The sequence below is a fragment of the Elgaria multicarinata genome, chromosome 2 (assembly GCF_023053635.1).
Source record: "Elgaria multicarinata webbii isolate HBS135686 ecotype San Diego chromosome 2, rElgMul1.1.pri, whole genome shotgun sequence".
In the NCBI taxonomy this organism is placed as follows: Eukaryota; Metazoa; Chordata; class Lepidosauria; order Squamata; family Anguidae; genus Elgaria; species Elgaria multicarinata.
In genome coordinates this window covers 80566681-80583468 of record NC_086172.1, presented here as the reverse complement: position 1 = coordinate 80583468, position 16788 = coordinate 80566681, and the positions used below count along the sequence as shown (strand labels likewise).

The 16788-nt window shown below is 44.1% G+C and overlaps 1 protein-coding gene across 1 annotated transcript in view; it reads right to left on the bottom strand.

The window, feature by feature from the left end:
- Positions 1-3223: 3223 nt before the first annotated feature.
- GSTP1 (glutathione S-transferase pi 1) overlaps positions 3224-16788 on the bottom strand; it is a 14926-nt gene continuing 1361 nt past the window's right edge. Inside the window, exons 3-7 of the mRNA XM_063116953.1 lie at positions 12363-12469; positions 10920-11007; positions 6516-6619; positions 5605-5712; positions 3224-3506 (exon numbers count right to left, since the gene is read on the bottom strand). Of these exons, the coding sequence (XP_062973023.1) occupies positions 3318-3506; positions 5605-5712; positions 6516-6619; positions 10920-11007; positions 12363-12469 (596 nt within the window). The 3' untranslated portion in view covers positions 3224-3317. The remainder of the gene's footprint in view (positions 3507-5604; positions 5713-6515; positions 6620-10919; positions 11008-12362; positions 12470-16788) is intronic.

Sequence of the window (16788 nt, the reverse complement as noted above, 5' to 3'; positions counted from 1 at the left end):
TACCCACTAACCTGGGAGTAAGATCAGTGGTGCTTCCAAACGAACATGTATAGGATTATGCAGTCCTTAAAAGAATGTGCTCAGCAATTATATTTGAATTATGAATGCAGGAAATGTGGAAATATTCCATAAGCATTACTCCTTACCACGTTCCCTTAAAATGCACTGGACTTACTTCCAAACAAATGTGTTGCATGCATGTAAACCTCCCAAGCAAAAATAGCCTTAAGATTTTTCTATAGCTCACTCTCTTGGATATGGGACTACTGTAACAAGGTTTCAGAAGCACATAGAGCAGTTGATGGCTCCTAGTCCTGGCAGCACCTCTTGTAAGAAATTCAGGCTACAATGCTACTAAACACATTTACCAAGGAGTAACACCATTGTCTTCAATGGAACACGTTTCTGAGTAAATATGCTAAATATGGGGTGCACTGCTACAATCCTGTGCATTTTCCTTTGTACCTAAGCTGCACTGAGTTCAATGGAACTTATTGCCAGTCCTAACACAGTGAGACTTTCTTTAAAGTAAACATACATAGGACTGGATGTTACTTCTGAGTATACATGCTTAGGATCCTACTACTTGATTATGGTATTCAAATATGCTATCATAATGTACATTACTTTTCAACTTTACTTCTGCATTACTATTATGTCACTTTTTCAGCCTACACCTCCTTGCATCTTTTGAAACAAGTGTGCTTACTGAAGAAATTAATTCCATATAAGTCATCCATATGTCACATACACTTCATGGGTTAACAGTGCCATAGCATTTTTAGTGCTCTTTCTAAGTGGATAGATCACACCAAGTCAATGAGGCTTGTTAAGCAATGCATGTTTACAATTTAATACAAAAACCCCTCTTCTCCACCTGATTCTACCACTGGTCACTGAATTTGGCTTTGCACAAGTAACCTTTGGAGGAATTTTGCTCCCCATAGTGGAGCTTTTATAAATTACAAGCAGTAATTTTATAAATTGCTGAAGTACAATTCCTCAAGAGACACTAAACACGTATACATGTATACAGAAATTTGCCAATTTGCAGTTAACACTTCATGCATCTGATGAAATGGACAGTGTCCATGAAAGCTTATGCCAAAATAAATTTGTTAGTCTTTAAGGTGTCACAAGTTCCTGTTATTTTAATTGCTATGTTAGATTAAAGATTTTGCACATTCCAGGATTCCATCTATGAGGGCTGTTCCACACATTGCATTTGGCATATCTATTAAATGTTTTAAGCATGCAGATAAAAATATCATTATAAACAGGACAAATATATATTTCACAGGTACAATTGTTAGGAAGCTGGCATTGGCTACAACTCCCTACTTAGGACCCGAGAAAATATGGGTTTAGTGATACTGACTGTAACCAACCAGATGGCTCAGGAAAGTGTACAAGGAGGGTATGATAGAGACATACCCTATTTTTTGTCACCAGTTGTCCTTTAACAAATGTTAGAGCCCATCAGAACATACTGTGGCAATAACTCCCATAGGTTTATTCCAGGAAATAAAGCCAGACTGCTCACTTGAGGGAATGGTATTAAAGGCAAAACTGAAGTACTTTGGCCACATAATGAGAAGACAGGATACCCTGGAGAAGAGGCTGATGCTAGGGAAAGTGGAAGGCAAAAGGAAGAGGGGCCGACCAAGGGCAAGATGGATGGATGATATTCTGGAGGTGACAGACTTGACCTTGGGGGAGCTGGGGGTGGCGACAGCCGACAGAAAGCTCTGGCGTGGGCTGGTCCATGAAGTCACGAAGAGTCGGAAACGACTGAACGAATAAACAACAACAACAAAAGTGAAGAAGTACTTCTATGTGTATCCTGAGCCAAATTTCATGAGATGTCCCCAGCTCCTAGAGTTTTGAGTGATTTTTTTTTTAAAAATGCACCTTTTCAATGCTGTTCAAAATTTTATAGACTTGTCACCCTCCCCTCATTAGTTTTCTAAGCTAGAAATCCTAGACTGCTTCCTTTCTTCATGAGAAAAATGCTCCATGTGCATCATATGATTTCCCCTATTTCTCTTTTCTCATTCAACAATTCCTGCTCACAGATGATGTGCTCAAAGTACAATTGTGTACATACTTGGTGCTGGACCAGCCAGTATGACACTGAAAGGCTTCTCTGTAGTGACAGGGGAGAAGGACTAGAGAGAGAACGGACTAGGGGGTCCCAGAGTCCTCTATGCCCTTCAGTTCCAGAATGGCCTGGCTTTTGCCAGTTTGCCTCATTTTCAAACAGCTGTTGAGTTGCTCTGCCAGGAGCAGGATTACATAGCTGATCTCTCTGATCCTGTTGATGCTTGGTCTGAGAAGGATGATCCCATTATATTGGAGTGTGCTGCAGGAGGTCCCCGTTTAGCAGAATTGTATGGAACTGCTCCAAGTAGCCAAGGAGGGCTCCTCCTGCCTTGCCTCGTTCTTGAAACTTCTGGAAGGACTATTCAAATGCTCACTTGAGAAAAAGGCCAGCCTTACCGTTAGGCAGAGTGAAAGGGCTGCTTCAGGTGGCAGATGCTGAGAGGCAGGGGCAATGGCAGCCCCTCTGGTTGTTTCTCCTGAGCCCTCCTTCCAGATGTTTCCCCTGGGCACTCCCATCCTCCTGGGGCTTGCTTGTTGCTGACCTGAGCTAACTAGCTGGCTGGCTGGCTGGCTTAGGCCAGATCTACACCTTGTGTCAAATCAGTACAGATGTGAAATAAAAAGCAGGAAATAACACTATGAAAGTGGTATATAGAATGTGTCCTGTGCCCCAACAATTATCAGTGCACTCCAGTACCGCTATAAAGCAGTAGTGTACATCTTGCCCCAGGTGCTTTTCTCATTCTTTTTCGGCTCATCATTTTTAAAGTTAATATAGTGGTTTTAAGTGTATGTGAATTTTGCATGTCTTTGTGGTTTTTAATTTTTGTATATAGTTTTTAAATGTTTTTTAAAAAGCTTCAGCTATTGGGTGGTATATAAATACAATAAATAATAATGATAATCAGTGCATGACAGACCAGTGCTGTTAAAAAAGAAATCTGACCAAGTGAGCAGGTAGTGGTGTAATGGAGCTGGGACATTTTTATTAGCAGGAATGACACCATCTGCCACCCCCCTCAGACTTTTCTGTTCCCTCTGAGCTTAGCTCTCCCTTCTGCAATAGTCTTCTGCAGGCTTCAGTTACCTTCCTCTCCCCAGCAAAGAGACGCAGGAAGCCTTCTAGAAACTAGCTTTATTAGTATCAGAGTGGAAGAATCCACAAAGACCCCAGGGGCCATCACAAAAACTGGATCCTGGAGCAGGAATGGGTCTTACTGCTTGCCATTCGCGTTGATGGGACGCTGCTTTCGGGCATCCGACTCCAGGTAAGCCTTGAGGAGTGGCCGGGCATTGAGCCGCTGCACATAGCCAGCCAGCAAGGGCAAGGAAGCCAGGCAGTCAGGTGCCAGGACCAGATGCACATGTAGAATATCAAGCAGGTTATAGTCTGCAAAGGAGATCTGGAAGAGGAGGGCAGAAGACACACATGCCAGAGCGAGTGGTAGCAAGTGTAAAACATCATCATTAATCATCATCATCATCGGATACACTAGTTAGTTTAGGCTGGGAGGAGGTTTAGATTGTTCCATTGTCATTTGTACCATGGCATGCCATAGTAAACCCGCCAGGATCAGGTGAGTATTTTAACCTTCTAATGAAAAAGTTTCCTGACGTATGTTTTGTGCATAGGCGTGTGCTTGTATGCATGCGTGCCAATGAAACACAAGGCTAACTCAATACAAATAGTGAGGGACTGCGTCTCAATGGTAAAGCACATGCTTTGCATGCTGAAGGTCCCAGGTTCCATCCCCAGTCCCTCCTGCCTGAAACCCTGGAGAGCTGCTGCCAGTCAGTGTCATCAGTACTAGATGGACCTATGGTCTGACTCAATAGAAGGCAGCTTCCTATGTTCCTAAAGCAAGTCTTTCTAGGGATCATCTCTACCACATTCTTGGATGGGAACCTACTATGATAGAGCCAGGGCTTTATGATGTGATGATTCTATGGGATTGCAGAAAAATGCAGAATATAGAATTGGACATGGAATCCAGCTTCCTGAGCATCTCAGCTTACATATATAAAAAGAATTAAGCAGTGATGCTGAGTTTCAATAAACACTACTCTTTTTTTGAACTGTTAGAAAAGTCACTATAATCTTGACGTAAGCACATATAGGCCTTTTGGGTGTATACATGCTTATTAAGGTCTTATGAAATCATTTTTCACTCCTATACATTTTGAACATGTTATGTTTGGCAAGTAAAATAATAATAAGATTAAAACCCTTTAAAAAAAAACCAAATTCTCTACTCAACGTTGTGGTAATTGTGCAGATAACAAATACTGAAATGGCTGAATAAGATTTATGGTGATTGGGTGTGGAGTTTCAGTGCCTTGCATAGATTTTTACCTCTCTCCATGACAAAAAATATGTAAATGAAATAAATTTAGATTACTGCGTGAAAAAGTTTAAATTTTAGAGCAGGACTGGACACAAGAGGGCAGAATCCAACAGGGTGCTTACACCCTCACCGATTCCTTTCTGCCCTGTTGATTCCCTTCCGCAAGTGGTGGGTCCCGCCAATTCTGTTGCACAAGCGGGCCCCACCAGTTATGCAAGAGAGATTTAACACTTCCTGGGGAAGCCGCCAAACAATTAGAAATGATAGTTTCTGGAAAGAGGCAGGTTGGCAGAGCTCCCTTTTGCAAACTCTGCCAACCTGCCACCTTCTAGAAATAAGCATTACCTAGGGTGACCATATAGGACAGAGGACCGGGCTCTTGCATCTTTAACAGTTGTGTAGAAACCGGAATTTCAGCAGGTGTCATTTGTATGCATGCAGCGCCTGGTGAAATCCCCTCTTCATTGCAAAAGTTAAAGCTGCAGGAGCCCTACCCTCTTTTATATCTGCTCAGTCTAGTATATTCCTTCAAATTTAACTGTTGTGTTGAAGAGGGATTTTCACCAGGTGTTGCATGCATACAGATGACACCTGCTGAAATTCCCTTTTTCTATACAAATGTTAAAGGTACAGGAGCCCTGTCCTCCTTTCCATATGGTCACACCCAACGTTACCAGTCATTTTGATTGTCCCAGAAGCACTAAACCACCATTGCGCACAGTGGGGGGCTCTTGCGCAATGGAGTTCCACAGGTGTAATAGGACTGGTGGTGTCTAAGGGACAGAGGATAGAAAACAAAATATACAGTATCGAAGGAAAGGGTTATGGGCTTGAAAGTTAGGAAGTGCGCCCCCAAAATCAAAAGCAGGATATCCATGGTAACTGCACAGTATGCAGTACTACTTGGTATCTTTCTGCCTCAGTGAAGCGGGGGACGGGGACATGAAAGCTCAAGGGGGTGGGGAATACAGAAAATAGAGCTGATTTGTTCCAAATATAGAAGAAGGGCAAGAATATATTCCCTTCATTGTCAAAGAAATCAGGATTAGAATGTGACAAGACAAAAACAAAGTAATTGGAACATCAGCACTCTATGGGGCAAGACCAGTAATCTAGCCAATCCTGAATCCTGTCTAAAACAAGACAGCAGCCTCACCTGTTTGCCTGCAATGAAGGCTTTTCCTCCATTGTTCCGAGCCAGAAGATTCTCAAAAGGGCGCAGCTCCCCTGGCAGGGCCTCAATATAGGCAGCTTTGCCTTCCTCCTGTCAAGGGAAAACAGTCAGCATGGAGAAAAGACCCTCTGCTCCCAAGCTTCCTTCTTCCCTACCACAGAAGTCAATTATCTGACCCTTGGAGAAAGCTAGGGAGTGAAGAGATACAGCTAGGCTCAAAGCTCAATGCCTACTGCAGGAGCAGAGGTGGGCCAGAATCCTTTGGCTTCTACTTCGTACCCCTCGGCCAGAAGGGAGCCCTGACTGACAGGACTCATTGCAGTGGAAGCCAGGAACCTGGATTTTGTGGGCTCCCAGCTCTGGTCTTTTCTTATACCCATACCTTTAGGCAAAGGAGTCCAAAAGTGAAGGAAAGTGGAATCTCCTCTCCCCCAGCTTCACTGTCCCTTTTACAGGAAACCTTGTAGCCAAACTCTTCCCCAGTTCCAAGGGGGAGAGTTCAGCCGAACTGTATATCCCATTAATTGGCTTCTGCCTCATACTTTTCAGCCTGAATGCTGAACTGCAGAGACCTAGGCAAGTCTTCCCCAACTGGGTGCCCTCCAGAGGTTTAAGATGACAGCTCCCAGCATTCCTGTCTATTGGCCATGCTGGCTGGAGCTGATGGGCACTGAAGTCCAAAACTTCTGAAGGGCACTGGTTGGGGAAGGCAGACCTGTGCCATTCCCCCAATAAAACTACCTCTTCTAATCACACACAGTAAGAGAGGCCTCAGCCTTGCCCACCCCAACCTTGTTGTGATCGTCAAAAGATTCCAAGAGACCGTGAATGGGACAAGCCTCTCAATTCTAATGGATGGAAGCAAAGACAAGCCCTCCTGCACCCCAACTCACATAGTTCTGATAGATGAGGCGGATGTATTTCAGCCGCAGGTCCTCCACTCCATCATTCACCATGTCCTGCAGCCCTGCTTCCTGTGGATCCTGACTATAGAGTCCTGAACACCAAAGAAAAGGGGTTGGAAAGGGGATATCCTAATGTCCTATCAGACTCTCTCAGAAGCATGCGTGTACACTAGGGTGCTTTCATTCACATACTTTCATGCGTACACATACAGTTCTCATACCTAATCGTTGCTTTTTGGGGGAGGTAGGGAGATAACTTACATTACAATTACTAAGCATCTGTCCACCTTGATACTGGCTGTTGCCTTCAGACAGCGAAGGACTAATGCAATTTTCGCTTCTTGGTTATACATTTCATAGGGACATAGGAAGCTGCCTTGGTCCATGTAGCCCAGTATTGTCAACACTGACTGGCAGCAGCATCTCTCCAGGGTTTCAGATAGGAAACTTTCCTGCCCTACCTGGAGATACTGAGGAGTGAACCTGGGACTTTCTGCACGCAAAGCAGGTGCTCTACCACTGAGCCACATCTCTTCCCAATTTCAACCATTGTGGTCCGTCAAAGTCCCAACAGGGTTATGGGCCCAGTCGGACTAGATTGGATCAGAACCAGAACCGGAGCAGAACCAGCAGAACCAGAACCAGCCAAGTGCTAAGGAGGTTCTGGAGTGGCGTTTCCAGGAAGCCCAGGAGTGCTCGGTTTGTGGAGAGGAGAAATCTATCTCTTGTGAGCAGAAAGCCTGTGGCTGAGATTGTCGGAGAACGGAAGCCTGGAAAGAGATTGCACAGCAGGAAAACTGAGTTTTTCTCAGCAGGAATCAGCTAAGACGTGCCGGGGAAGCCGACTTACTGGAGAGGCTGTCTGCCTTGAGTAGTTGGTACGGAGGTGTCTGGAATGCTGAGCGGTGAGGAAAGAGATGCTGACTCAAAAGCCGAGGTGTCTGGAAGACAGAGCCGGTCGGAGAAAGGAGAGTCAAGCGGAAAGGAGATCAAAGAGATGGCTCAAACCGTGGGTACTAATGTTCCTATGGAGCTGTTAACAGACGTCAATTATTTAGCATGGTCCTTTAAAATGGAAATGGCTTTGAAAAAGGACGGTTTATGGTTTGCAGTAGCTAATCCACGTCCGGGAATGTTGGAGAGAGAAGAACAAGCCGAATGGGACAGAATGGCAGAGCGTGCAAAAGCAATGATTGTTTTATGTCTTCGTAATGATCGATTGTCTTACATAGATCGCTCTGATACTCCTAATGTGATTTGGACTAAGTTACGTGCAGTATACGTGAGAGAAACTGCAGGGAGTCGAATAACACTGACCAGACAGATTTACCGGGCAAGGCTGGAGGAAGGCGGAAGCATGACTAAGCATTTACAGTCACTGAGAGAATGCTTTAACCAGCTAAGTGCCAGCGGAATGCGGTTGTCTGATGAAAACATGTGTTATATTATTCTGTCAAGTTTGCCTAAGTCATATGATGTATTAGTAACAACTCTTGAAAATGTTCCAGTACAAAATTTGACATTGAATTATGTCTATGGAAGATTAATTGGAGAAGAGCAGAGGAGGCTTGAAAGGAGCGCTGCTGATGTCCAAGATCGTAAATTGGCTGGAAAGGAAAGAGTTAATACGTTGCCAAGAGGAGAAATGGCTGAGAATGTGACTATCGGTGGCAAAAGGAGAGAAAAAAGGTTTAAGCCGAAGTGTTATCGATGTGGCAAACCAGGGCTTATGAAAAAGGAATGTTGTGTGGATCTGAAGTCTGAATCTTCCTGTGTGGAAGTCAAAGAAGGGAAAGTTTGTTTTCTTTCAGGTGCAGAATCCAGTAAACGTGATGGGATATGGTTGATTGATTCAGCGTGCAGTCGAACCATAAGTAACAGGAGAGATTTATTTGATGATGTGGAAGGAACAACTTTAAAGGAAGTCAGTTTGGCGGACGGGCACGTTGCCAAGGTCGTTGGCAAGGGAGTCTGCGCTGTAAATTCCTTAAGGATGAAGTTGAAGGAGGTTCTTTTCGTGCCGGAGTTGAAATATTGCCTGCTCGGGGTGTCAACGCTGACGGAGCTCGGTTTTTCGGTGAAGTTCGAAGGAGACAGATGCTACGTGGAGCGAGACGGAGTGGTGCAAGGAACGGCGATAAAGAAGAATGGTCTTTTCCACATGGAGCCAGGAGATGAAGGGGAGATGCCGTGCGTGGCACAGATGAATCGTGTGGCCGGCAACAAATCACCTCATGATGACTGTGTCCATTTGATGCATCGGAGCATGGGACACATTGGGTTCAAAGCACTTAATAAAACTATTGATTGTGCTGGAGGACTCAAAATGAAGAATTGTAAAAATTATCTAGACTGTAAGATATGCAGCTTGGCAAAATCTAAAATAGCCAATATTCCAAAGTCCAGGGATTGGAGGGCTAAAGAAAAATTAGATTTGGTGCACACTGATTTGTGTGGACCTTTTCCTACCAGTCTGGGAGGGGCCAAGTATGCGTTTGTGCTAGTTGACGATTTTTCAAGATATTCTTGGGTTTATTTTCTCAAGAAGAAGAGTGATTGTTTAAAAACACTGAAATTTTGGGTCAGATATGTAGAAAGATTTTTTAAATCTCAAATACGTATTCTGAAAAGTGACCAGGGAGGAGAGTTTATGTCTTCTGAATTCAAAAAATTCTGTGGTAAACTTGGAATTAAACATAAACTGATAAATGTTAAAAATCCTTGGGAAAATGGCACTGTTGAAAGAAGAATTGGTGTCTTGAAAAGCAAAATGAATTGTTTAATGCAGGACAGCGGTGTGCAAAAAAGTTTGTGGGCTGAAGCATTTAGAGCTGCAAATGATTTGTGCAATTTGTCATGGAGTAGCTCTATAAATAATATTCCCTATTATTTGATGCATGGCAGGAAGCCAAGGCTGGATCATTTAAGAGTTTGGGGAAGTTATGCAGCTGTCAATGTTCCTTTAAGTGAAAGGCACAAGAAAGGAGCAAATGCATTGAATCTTAGGTTTGTGGGTTATCAGGGAACAAGTTGGAGGTTTTTGCAGAACAATGGCAAGGTCCTGATAACAAAATCTGCTAAGTTTTTTGAGCAGGATTGGGGGAGAATTCATTCAAACCCAAGTGTATTGTTGGAGTTAAAAAACAATGCAAAAAAAAGCCAGCTGAGTTGCCAGAAGAAGTTAGCGAGCAGCAGGAAATTCCGGAACCTCAGGGGTTAACTAAGCCTGAAGGGGAAAAGGAGAGTGCTGAAGCTAAAACAATAGATAACAGCCAACAGCAGGAGGCTGAGAGGGAAGGGCAACAAGAACAAACAGTTAGAAGGTCAAGTCGTTCTAACAAGGGAATTCCTCCAGAGCGTTTCTCAGATAAAACTTTTCTTGTCAAAAATAAGCCCCAGTCAAAGAAAGAAAAGGTTTCAAAAGTAAAAAAGGAAGAGGAACCATGGTGGAAAAAGTATTATGATGATGAAAGTGAATTAAATCCATATGCGCATGTAATGTGTTGATTTATGGTGGCAGAGAGTTCCAATGGTTATTGACTTTGATGTACTGTGAAATAAAAAGTAATATGGCAAGTTTTGGAATCTCTGGAAATTGCAAGGCATACAGAGCTATGTGAAATGTTAAATTTCAAAGTGAAATAGCTGGGTGTTGCAAATTGATTTTTGCTGTATTTGTGTAAAGACAGAAAATGACAGATAAGTAAAAATTGAAGGGGTGTCCGGGTATTTATTTTTAAATATCCGTATTTTCTGTTCAGCCCAGCTAGAGGCAAGTATTGCCTGGTGTTGCATCAGTCATTCTAAAGGTCAAAGTGATAATTGTTTAATTGGTTAACGACCTGTCAAGAGTGATTGATTGTCAATCATGTTGTAAATTGTTACAGACAGATAGTGCTATGTATATAAGTCTTGTATAGAAGCATATCTGTACTCTCCTGTGTGACAAGTGACGTTCTGTGAGTATATCTGTATGATACTGTAAATAAGATCTCTAAGTCTATGCCTCAGTAAAAGTGTTGCTGTAGAAATATCTGTTGCTGTCGTTTGTGTTCCTGGCTGTATTCCGTTTCTCTGAAATCTATCAGAAACCGCTGTATGCTCTGCTAATCTCTCTTTGCTTGGAGAGGAATTTTATCAAAGTCCCAACAGTAACGTTATGACTTTGATTCTTGTATTTGTCTTTTATCAAATGCTTTTAATTTTGTCATGGCTTATAGCTAACCCAAAGAAGTTCTACTAGCACCACACACTCCCTGATTTCTCTGCCAAGGCACCCAAGAGGCCCATTTTACATGCACACAACTTCCCCTTACGCAAACATGCAGACAGATTTGCCACAGACTCAGCTCCACACAACTACTTTTAGTGCCCCATATCTCCAAACCGCACCGTGTTTCCTAGCCAGGTAGCGCAGGATAGCGTTTGACTGGTACAGTAAAAAATCTCCGTCCTTAAGTCGGGGCACTTGGCCAAAGACCTGGTGGAGAAAGGAGAAGTGTGGGGAAAGGGTTAGTGGTTGAACATTCTACGCCTGTTCCTATAAGGTGAGGTAGGGGCCTGGGGGCGGGAGGACAGGAGAGGATGTAACTGATTTCTTCCAGCAGGCCTACCCAGTTGAATTTTAAGATGCTTTTTAATAATGTGCTGCATTTTAATAATGTATTAGTTTTATATGTTTTTAAGCAATTGTACGTATTTTATGGTGTTTTGTATTTGTGTTATACCCCGACTTGATCCAGAAGGAGAGGCGGGTAAGAAATAAATATAGTAGTAGTAGTAGTGCAGGGACAGTGGTGTAGTAGAGCCAAGTCTTGTGGGGGACCCAGTGCCAGCACTTTTTAATTAGCAGGGATGACCCTTCTCTCCCAGAATTCCCTGTTCCCCCTGAGTTTAGCTGCAATCCCCACAGTAGCTGGGTGGGGGAATGGATTTTCCCAGCAACAATATCTTGTTCCCTGTCATGATGCAAAGGATTATGGGGGTGGCTTGGTCTTGAATGGGCAATTAAGACCCATTAGCATTACCAAAGACCTGCTCCAGGTGGAAATGAATCATAGAATCATAGAATAGCAGAGTTGGAAGGGGCCTACAAGGCCATCGAGTCCAACCACCTGCTCAATGCAGGAATCCACCCTAAAGCATCCCTGACAGATGGTTGTCCAGCTGCCTCTTAAATGGCTCTAGTGTGGGAGAGCCCACAACCTCCCTAGGTAACTGATTCCATTTAGTCAGCTGCGGGCAGAAAAGGAGACTAGGCGGCGGTCACGCCGCCTTTATCTAAAACGCCAAGCAATTAAGGAACAGCTGAAGGACCGTGACTCAGCACCCTGACTCAGCATAAATACGCAGCCGTCAGCCGAGGTAGCTTTGTCAGAGATTAACTGAGGTTCCTGGCGAAAGCCTCTGTTCCTGAATCTCTTGACCCCATGCCTTGCTTCTTGAATCCTTGTTCCTGATTCCTGCCTTGACTCCTGGACCTCGTGACTACGTCTCTCTGCTCTGGACTCCTGTTTGACCTAGGACTGGATTGTGACTTCGCTTGCCTGTTCTTGGCCTGTGGACCTTCAGACTGCTGTTTGGACTTTGCTGATTGCTGGTTGTGCTGACCCTGGACTGAACCCTCGACTACGGCTCCTGCCAAAGCTCTGAACCTCGGACTGGACATCAACTACTCTACCTGCTGTAAGGCTGGACTCCTGTCTTGTTTTCCCTCTCAGTTGCCTGTGTTCTTGGAATAAACACACCATTCCATTGCTCTGAGGCTCAAGCGTTTATCATTGTCAGCTTTTGGCTGCTTTCCCGGACACTAACTCTCACAACAGCGTTACTCACACATGATTTCTTGAGATCTCCCTTCTGCCAGATCTCTCCAGTCACCACATCCTCTGTCCACTCCTGCCCCTGATCAGCCAGCAGCAAGCGCATGGCCTCTGCACGCGCTGTGAGAAAGAAGCCCAAATCATCATGGCTGAACATCCAGCAAGAGAACCCAGGCTCTACCTGCAACTCAGATATAATGTGGTGGGGAGGTCGGGGGAGCAGGCAGCCATATTGCTCCTAAGGAAAAGGCCTCAGTTCAACCAAACCATGGGGCAAATAACTACAGAGCATTGACAGAGTTTGAGGTGAGAATGTGTACATGTCTCTAGAGCGGGAAAGAGAAGAAAAAATAAAATCTGGGCTGGCTGCAAGGGCGCTATTAATCCGACAGTTCAGCATTAGCCATTAAGGCAGATCAAAATTAGAGTTCCAGGATTTATTATTTATTTTTAAATAGCTCCTTGTATTGTTCTCCAATATCTGACTCATACGGTATTAGGATTTGTTTGTAGATATGGAGTCCTAAGCATATTTAGACTCTGACTACATGATACAGCAGCACAACCTTCTGTTCCAATGCTATAAGTGCTGAACCCTTCTCTCATCCATTGTTTTCTCTTTAAAGCCCCTTCAGCCCAGTTGTTTTTCTCTTGGCAGAGCTTATTGCTGATCTCATAGCCGAACTGGGAGAAAGCCAGCTGAGGGGAAAGCATTTTGTGTGTGTGTGTGTAAACATATTTATTTACAGTTATATCCCATGTTTCTTCCAAGGAGCTCAAGGTGGAATACGTGGTTCTCCTCACAACACTACCACCACCACCACATGAGGTAAATTTGGCTGAGTGAAAACAACTGTCACCCCAGTGAGTTACATGGCTCAGCCGGGATTTGAACTCGGGTTTCCCCAGTCCTACTCTGACACTCTAACCACTACATCCCACTGGCTCTTCTCCCTAGGGGAGAAAGGTTCAGCACATCTTCTCCCTTACCCATCTGTTCTGTGCTTTTAATCCGCCTTATTGGAAGCAAGTGGAAATGGATCTGCTACCATCACACCTGCTCTGCGCCTTATTATGAAGTCCGTCTCAGTAGCAGCAATGGGACTTATCTCTGAGTAAATCTGGGTAAGATCAGGACGTAAGAAACTCATTCAGGCCAGGACAACATCATCTCTCCTAATTCTGGTCTCTCTCCCACTGCCAGGATTTAGACTGGCTTAGTCCTGAATAGGCAATTAAGACCCATTCGCTTTACAACAGATCTGTTCCTGGTGATGAAAACTGCTAGAACCAGTTTGTTGATGGATTAACATGTCTGCCTGATTTTGTGGGGGCTCTCCGTGGGCACCTGAACTTCAGAATTTGCCACTACACTACTGGGTCGCTTCTTTTCACATCCAAACTACTGTATTACTCCCAAGAGCACACATTTAAATAATGATGGCTGCTTTAGGTGTGGAAAAGCAACTTCTGGGGTGGGGAGAAGGAGAGAGAGAGGGACTTGCAGTGGAGAAGCAACGGAAACACTTTCCACACCCAAAACTTTGTGCACTTCTTCTGCATGGGTCTCTAGACATGTGTTCATCCTCACAAAGGAGGAGTTGCAGCAGAAAAAGTGGTGGGTGTGGAAAGGGGGCGGACAGGGTGAAGCCTCTGCTCCCCATGCCACTTCCCCATTCCAAGGCACACCCTTCCAAAACTGCTTTTCTGTAAATAATAATAATAATAATAATAATATGTCCACTGTGGTTTAGACATGTATCTTTGCATGCAATGGACGGATTGTAGCACAAATCCAAGGGCCAAGGAAAGTAAGCAATGGGTGATATCAGTGAAAGTCACACGTACTAAATCAGAGAAACCTCAGCTTCCTTGGGAGAGCAGCACAGGAGCAAAGTGCCACCGTCCCCTGGGAGAAAGAGCCAGTGCAAATGGCTAACAGTATCCTTGAAGTTGGGTTTTTTTGCCCCAATGTGCATCACCTTACACTTGCTTACATTAAACGGCATCTGCCATTTGGATGCCCACTCTCCCAGCTTGGAGAGATCGTTTTGAAGCTCCTCACAATCCCCTTTTGTTTTAACCACCTTAAATAATTGGGTGTCATTAGCAAACTTGGCCACTTCACTGCTCACTCCTCATTCCAAATCATTTATGAACATGTTGAAAAGAATTGGTCCCAATACAGATCCCTGTGGGACCCCCTTATTTACTTCCCTCCATTGGGAGAATTGACCATTTATTCCTACTCTGTAAGGATTTATTATACATGAGTGGTTGGGAGTTTCCAGAAAAATACTGCCAACCCTTTCAGCTACGGGTGCAGAATCTCTTTCAGCACAAGGACCAAATGTAGGGGAGTGCAGGGGAGAGCATGGGGTGGCGGGGGGGGGGGGGGGATATCTGCATATTTTACCTTAAAACTCTTACTGCTAGCAGCTAAGTCTTAGGAGAGACATTTCAAGCATGGGGGGGGGGCTGCACAAAACCCAAGGGAAGGGATGTCCCAGAGGACCCCTGAGGCTGCATTTGGACCCCTGAGGCTGAAGTTCTGCAAGCCTTGCCTTAAACATATAAGACTTGGGTCCAAATTATGGCTAAACTGCTGAGCTCTACGGTATCTGAGTTTCCTCCAAGTATGTAGCACGTGGCATTATTATTATTATTACTATTATTATTTATATAGCACCATCAATGTACATGGTGTTGTACAGAGTAAAACAGTAAATAGCAAGACCCTGCCGCATAGGCTTACATTCTAATAAAATCATAATAAAACAATAAGGAGGGGAAGAGAATGCATCAAACAGGCACAGGGTAGGGTAAAACTAGCAGTATAAAGTCAGAACAAAATCAAGTTTTAAAAGCTTTAGGAAAAAGAAAAGTTTTTAGCTGAGCTTTAAAAGCTGTGATTGAACTTGTAGTTCTCAAATGTTCTGGAAGAGCGTTCCAGGCGTAAGGGGCAGCAGAAGAAAATGGATGAAGCCGAGCAAGGGAAGTAGAGACCCTTGGGCAGGTGAGAAACATGGCATCAGAGGAGCAAAGAGCACAAGCGGGGGAATAGTGTGAGATGAGAGAGGAAAGATAGGAAGGAGCTAGACCGTGAAAAACTTTGTAGGTCAACAGGAGAAGTTTATATTGGATTCTGAAGTGAATTGGAAGCCAATGAAGAGATTTCAGAAGTGGAGTAACATGGTCAGAGCAGCGAGCCAAGAAGATGATCTTAGCAGCAGAGTGGTGAACAGAAACCAACGGACTGATGTGAGAAGAAGGAAGGCCAGTGAGAAGAAGGTTGCAGTAGTCCAACCGAGAAATAACCAGTGCATGAACAAGCGTCTTGGCAGAAGAGACAGACAAAAATGATCGAATTGGCTTTAAGTTATTTCCATGTGCTGGCCCATCAAAATCCACCATGCCCAAATCCCTGATCTACCAAAATCTACAGTCCACCTGTAACTGGCTCAAACCCACCACCCCCAGCTCCACCCAAGTATGTTAAAATCTCAAACTGCAGCCCTAGTTCAGCCATGAATTCTGAAGGGCCAGAGCCCTAACACGGCACAGAAGGAGGTGGCAGAGTGGTGAACAGAAACCAACGGACTGATGTGAGAAGAAGGAAGGCCAGTGAGAAGAAGGTTGCAGTAGTCCAACCGAGAAATAACCAATGCATGAACAAGAGTCTTGGCAGAAGAGACAGACAAAAATGATCGAATCCTGGCAATATTATACAGGAAAAAACGACAGGATTTAGCTACTGTCTCGATATGAGGAATAAAGGAGAGCGAGGAATCAAATATAAAGCCAAGACTACGAGCTTCCTTGACTGGAGTAAGCGTAACATTATTGACAGTAAGAGAGAATGGGAGATGAGGAGAAGGTTTAGGAGGAAAAACAAGCAATTCAGTGGAATTTCAGTGGAATGCAAAGGACGGAATCCAGATTGAAAAGGATCCAGAGCAGAGTTACTAGAAAGAAAATCAAGACAACGAGAGTAGACCACACGTTCCAGGATCTTTGAAACAAAAGGCAACAAAGAGACAGGTCGGTAGTTAGACAGAGATAGCATATCAAGAGTAGGTTTCTTGAGAATAGGAGAGACTGTAGCATGTTTAAAAGCAGAAAGAAATGAACCAGAGGACAGAGAAAAATTAATAATATGAAGCAAGGAAGGGAGGATAGCAGGGATAAGATTAATAAAGATGCGAGAAGGAATCGGATCACGAGAACAAGTGGAAGGCTTTGAAGAGCGCAGTATTGTAGACAGTTCATCCGCTGAGACCGAAGGAAATGCAGAGAAATTTGCAGGAGGAACTGACAGATGAGGAACAGGAACTGGAAGAGGAGCAGAGCTGGCCAGATCAGAGTGAATAGTTTGGATTTTAGCATTGAAAAAAGAGGCAAAGTTATTAGCAGACAGAGAGGCGGGGAGAGATGGTGGA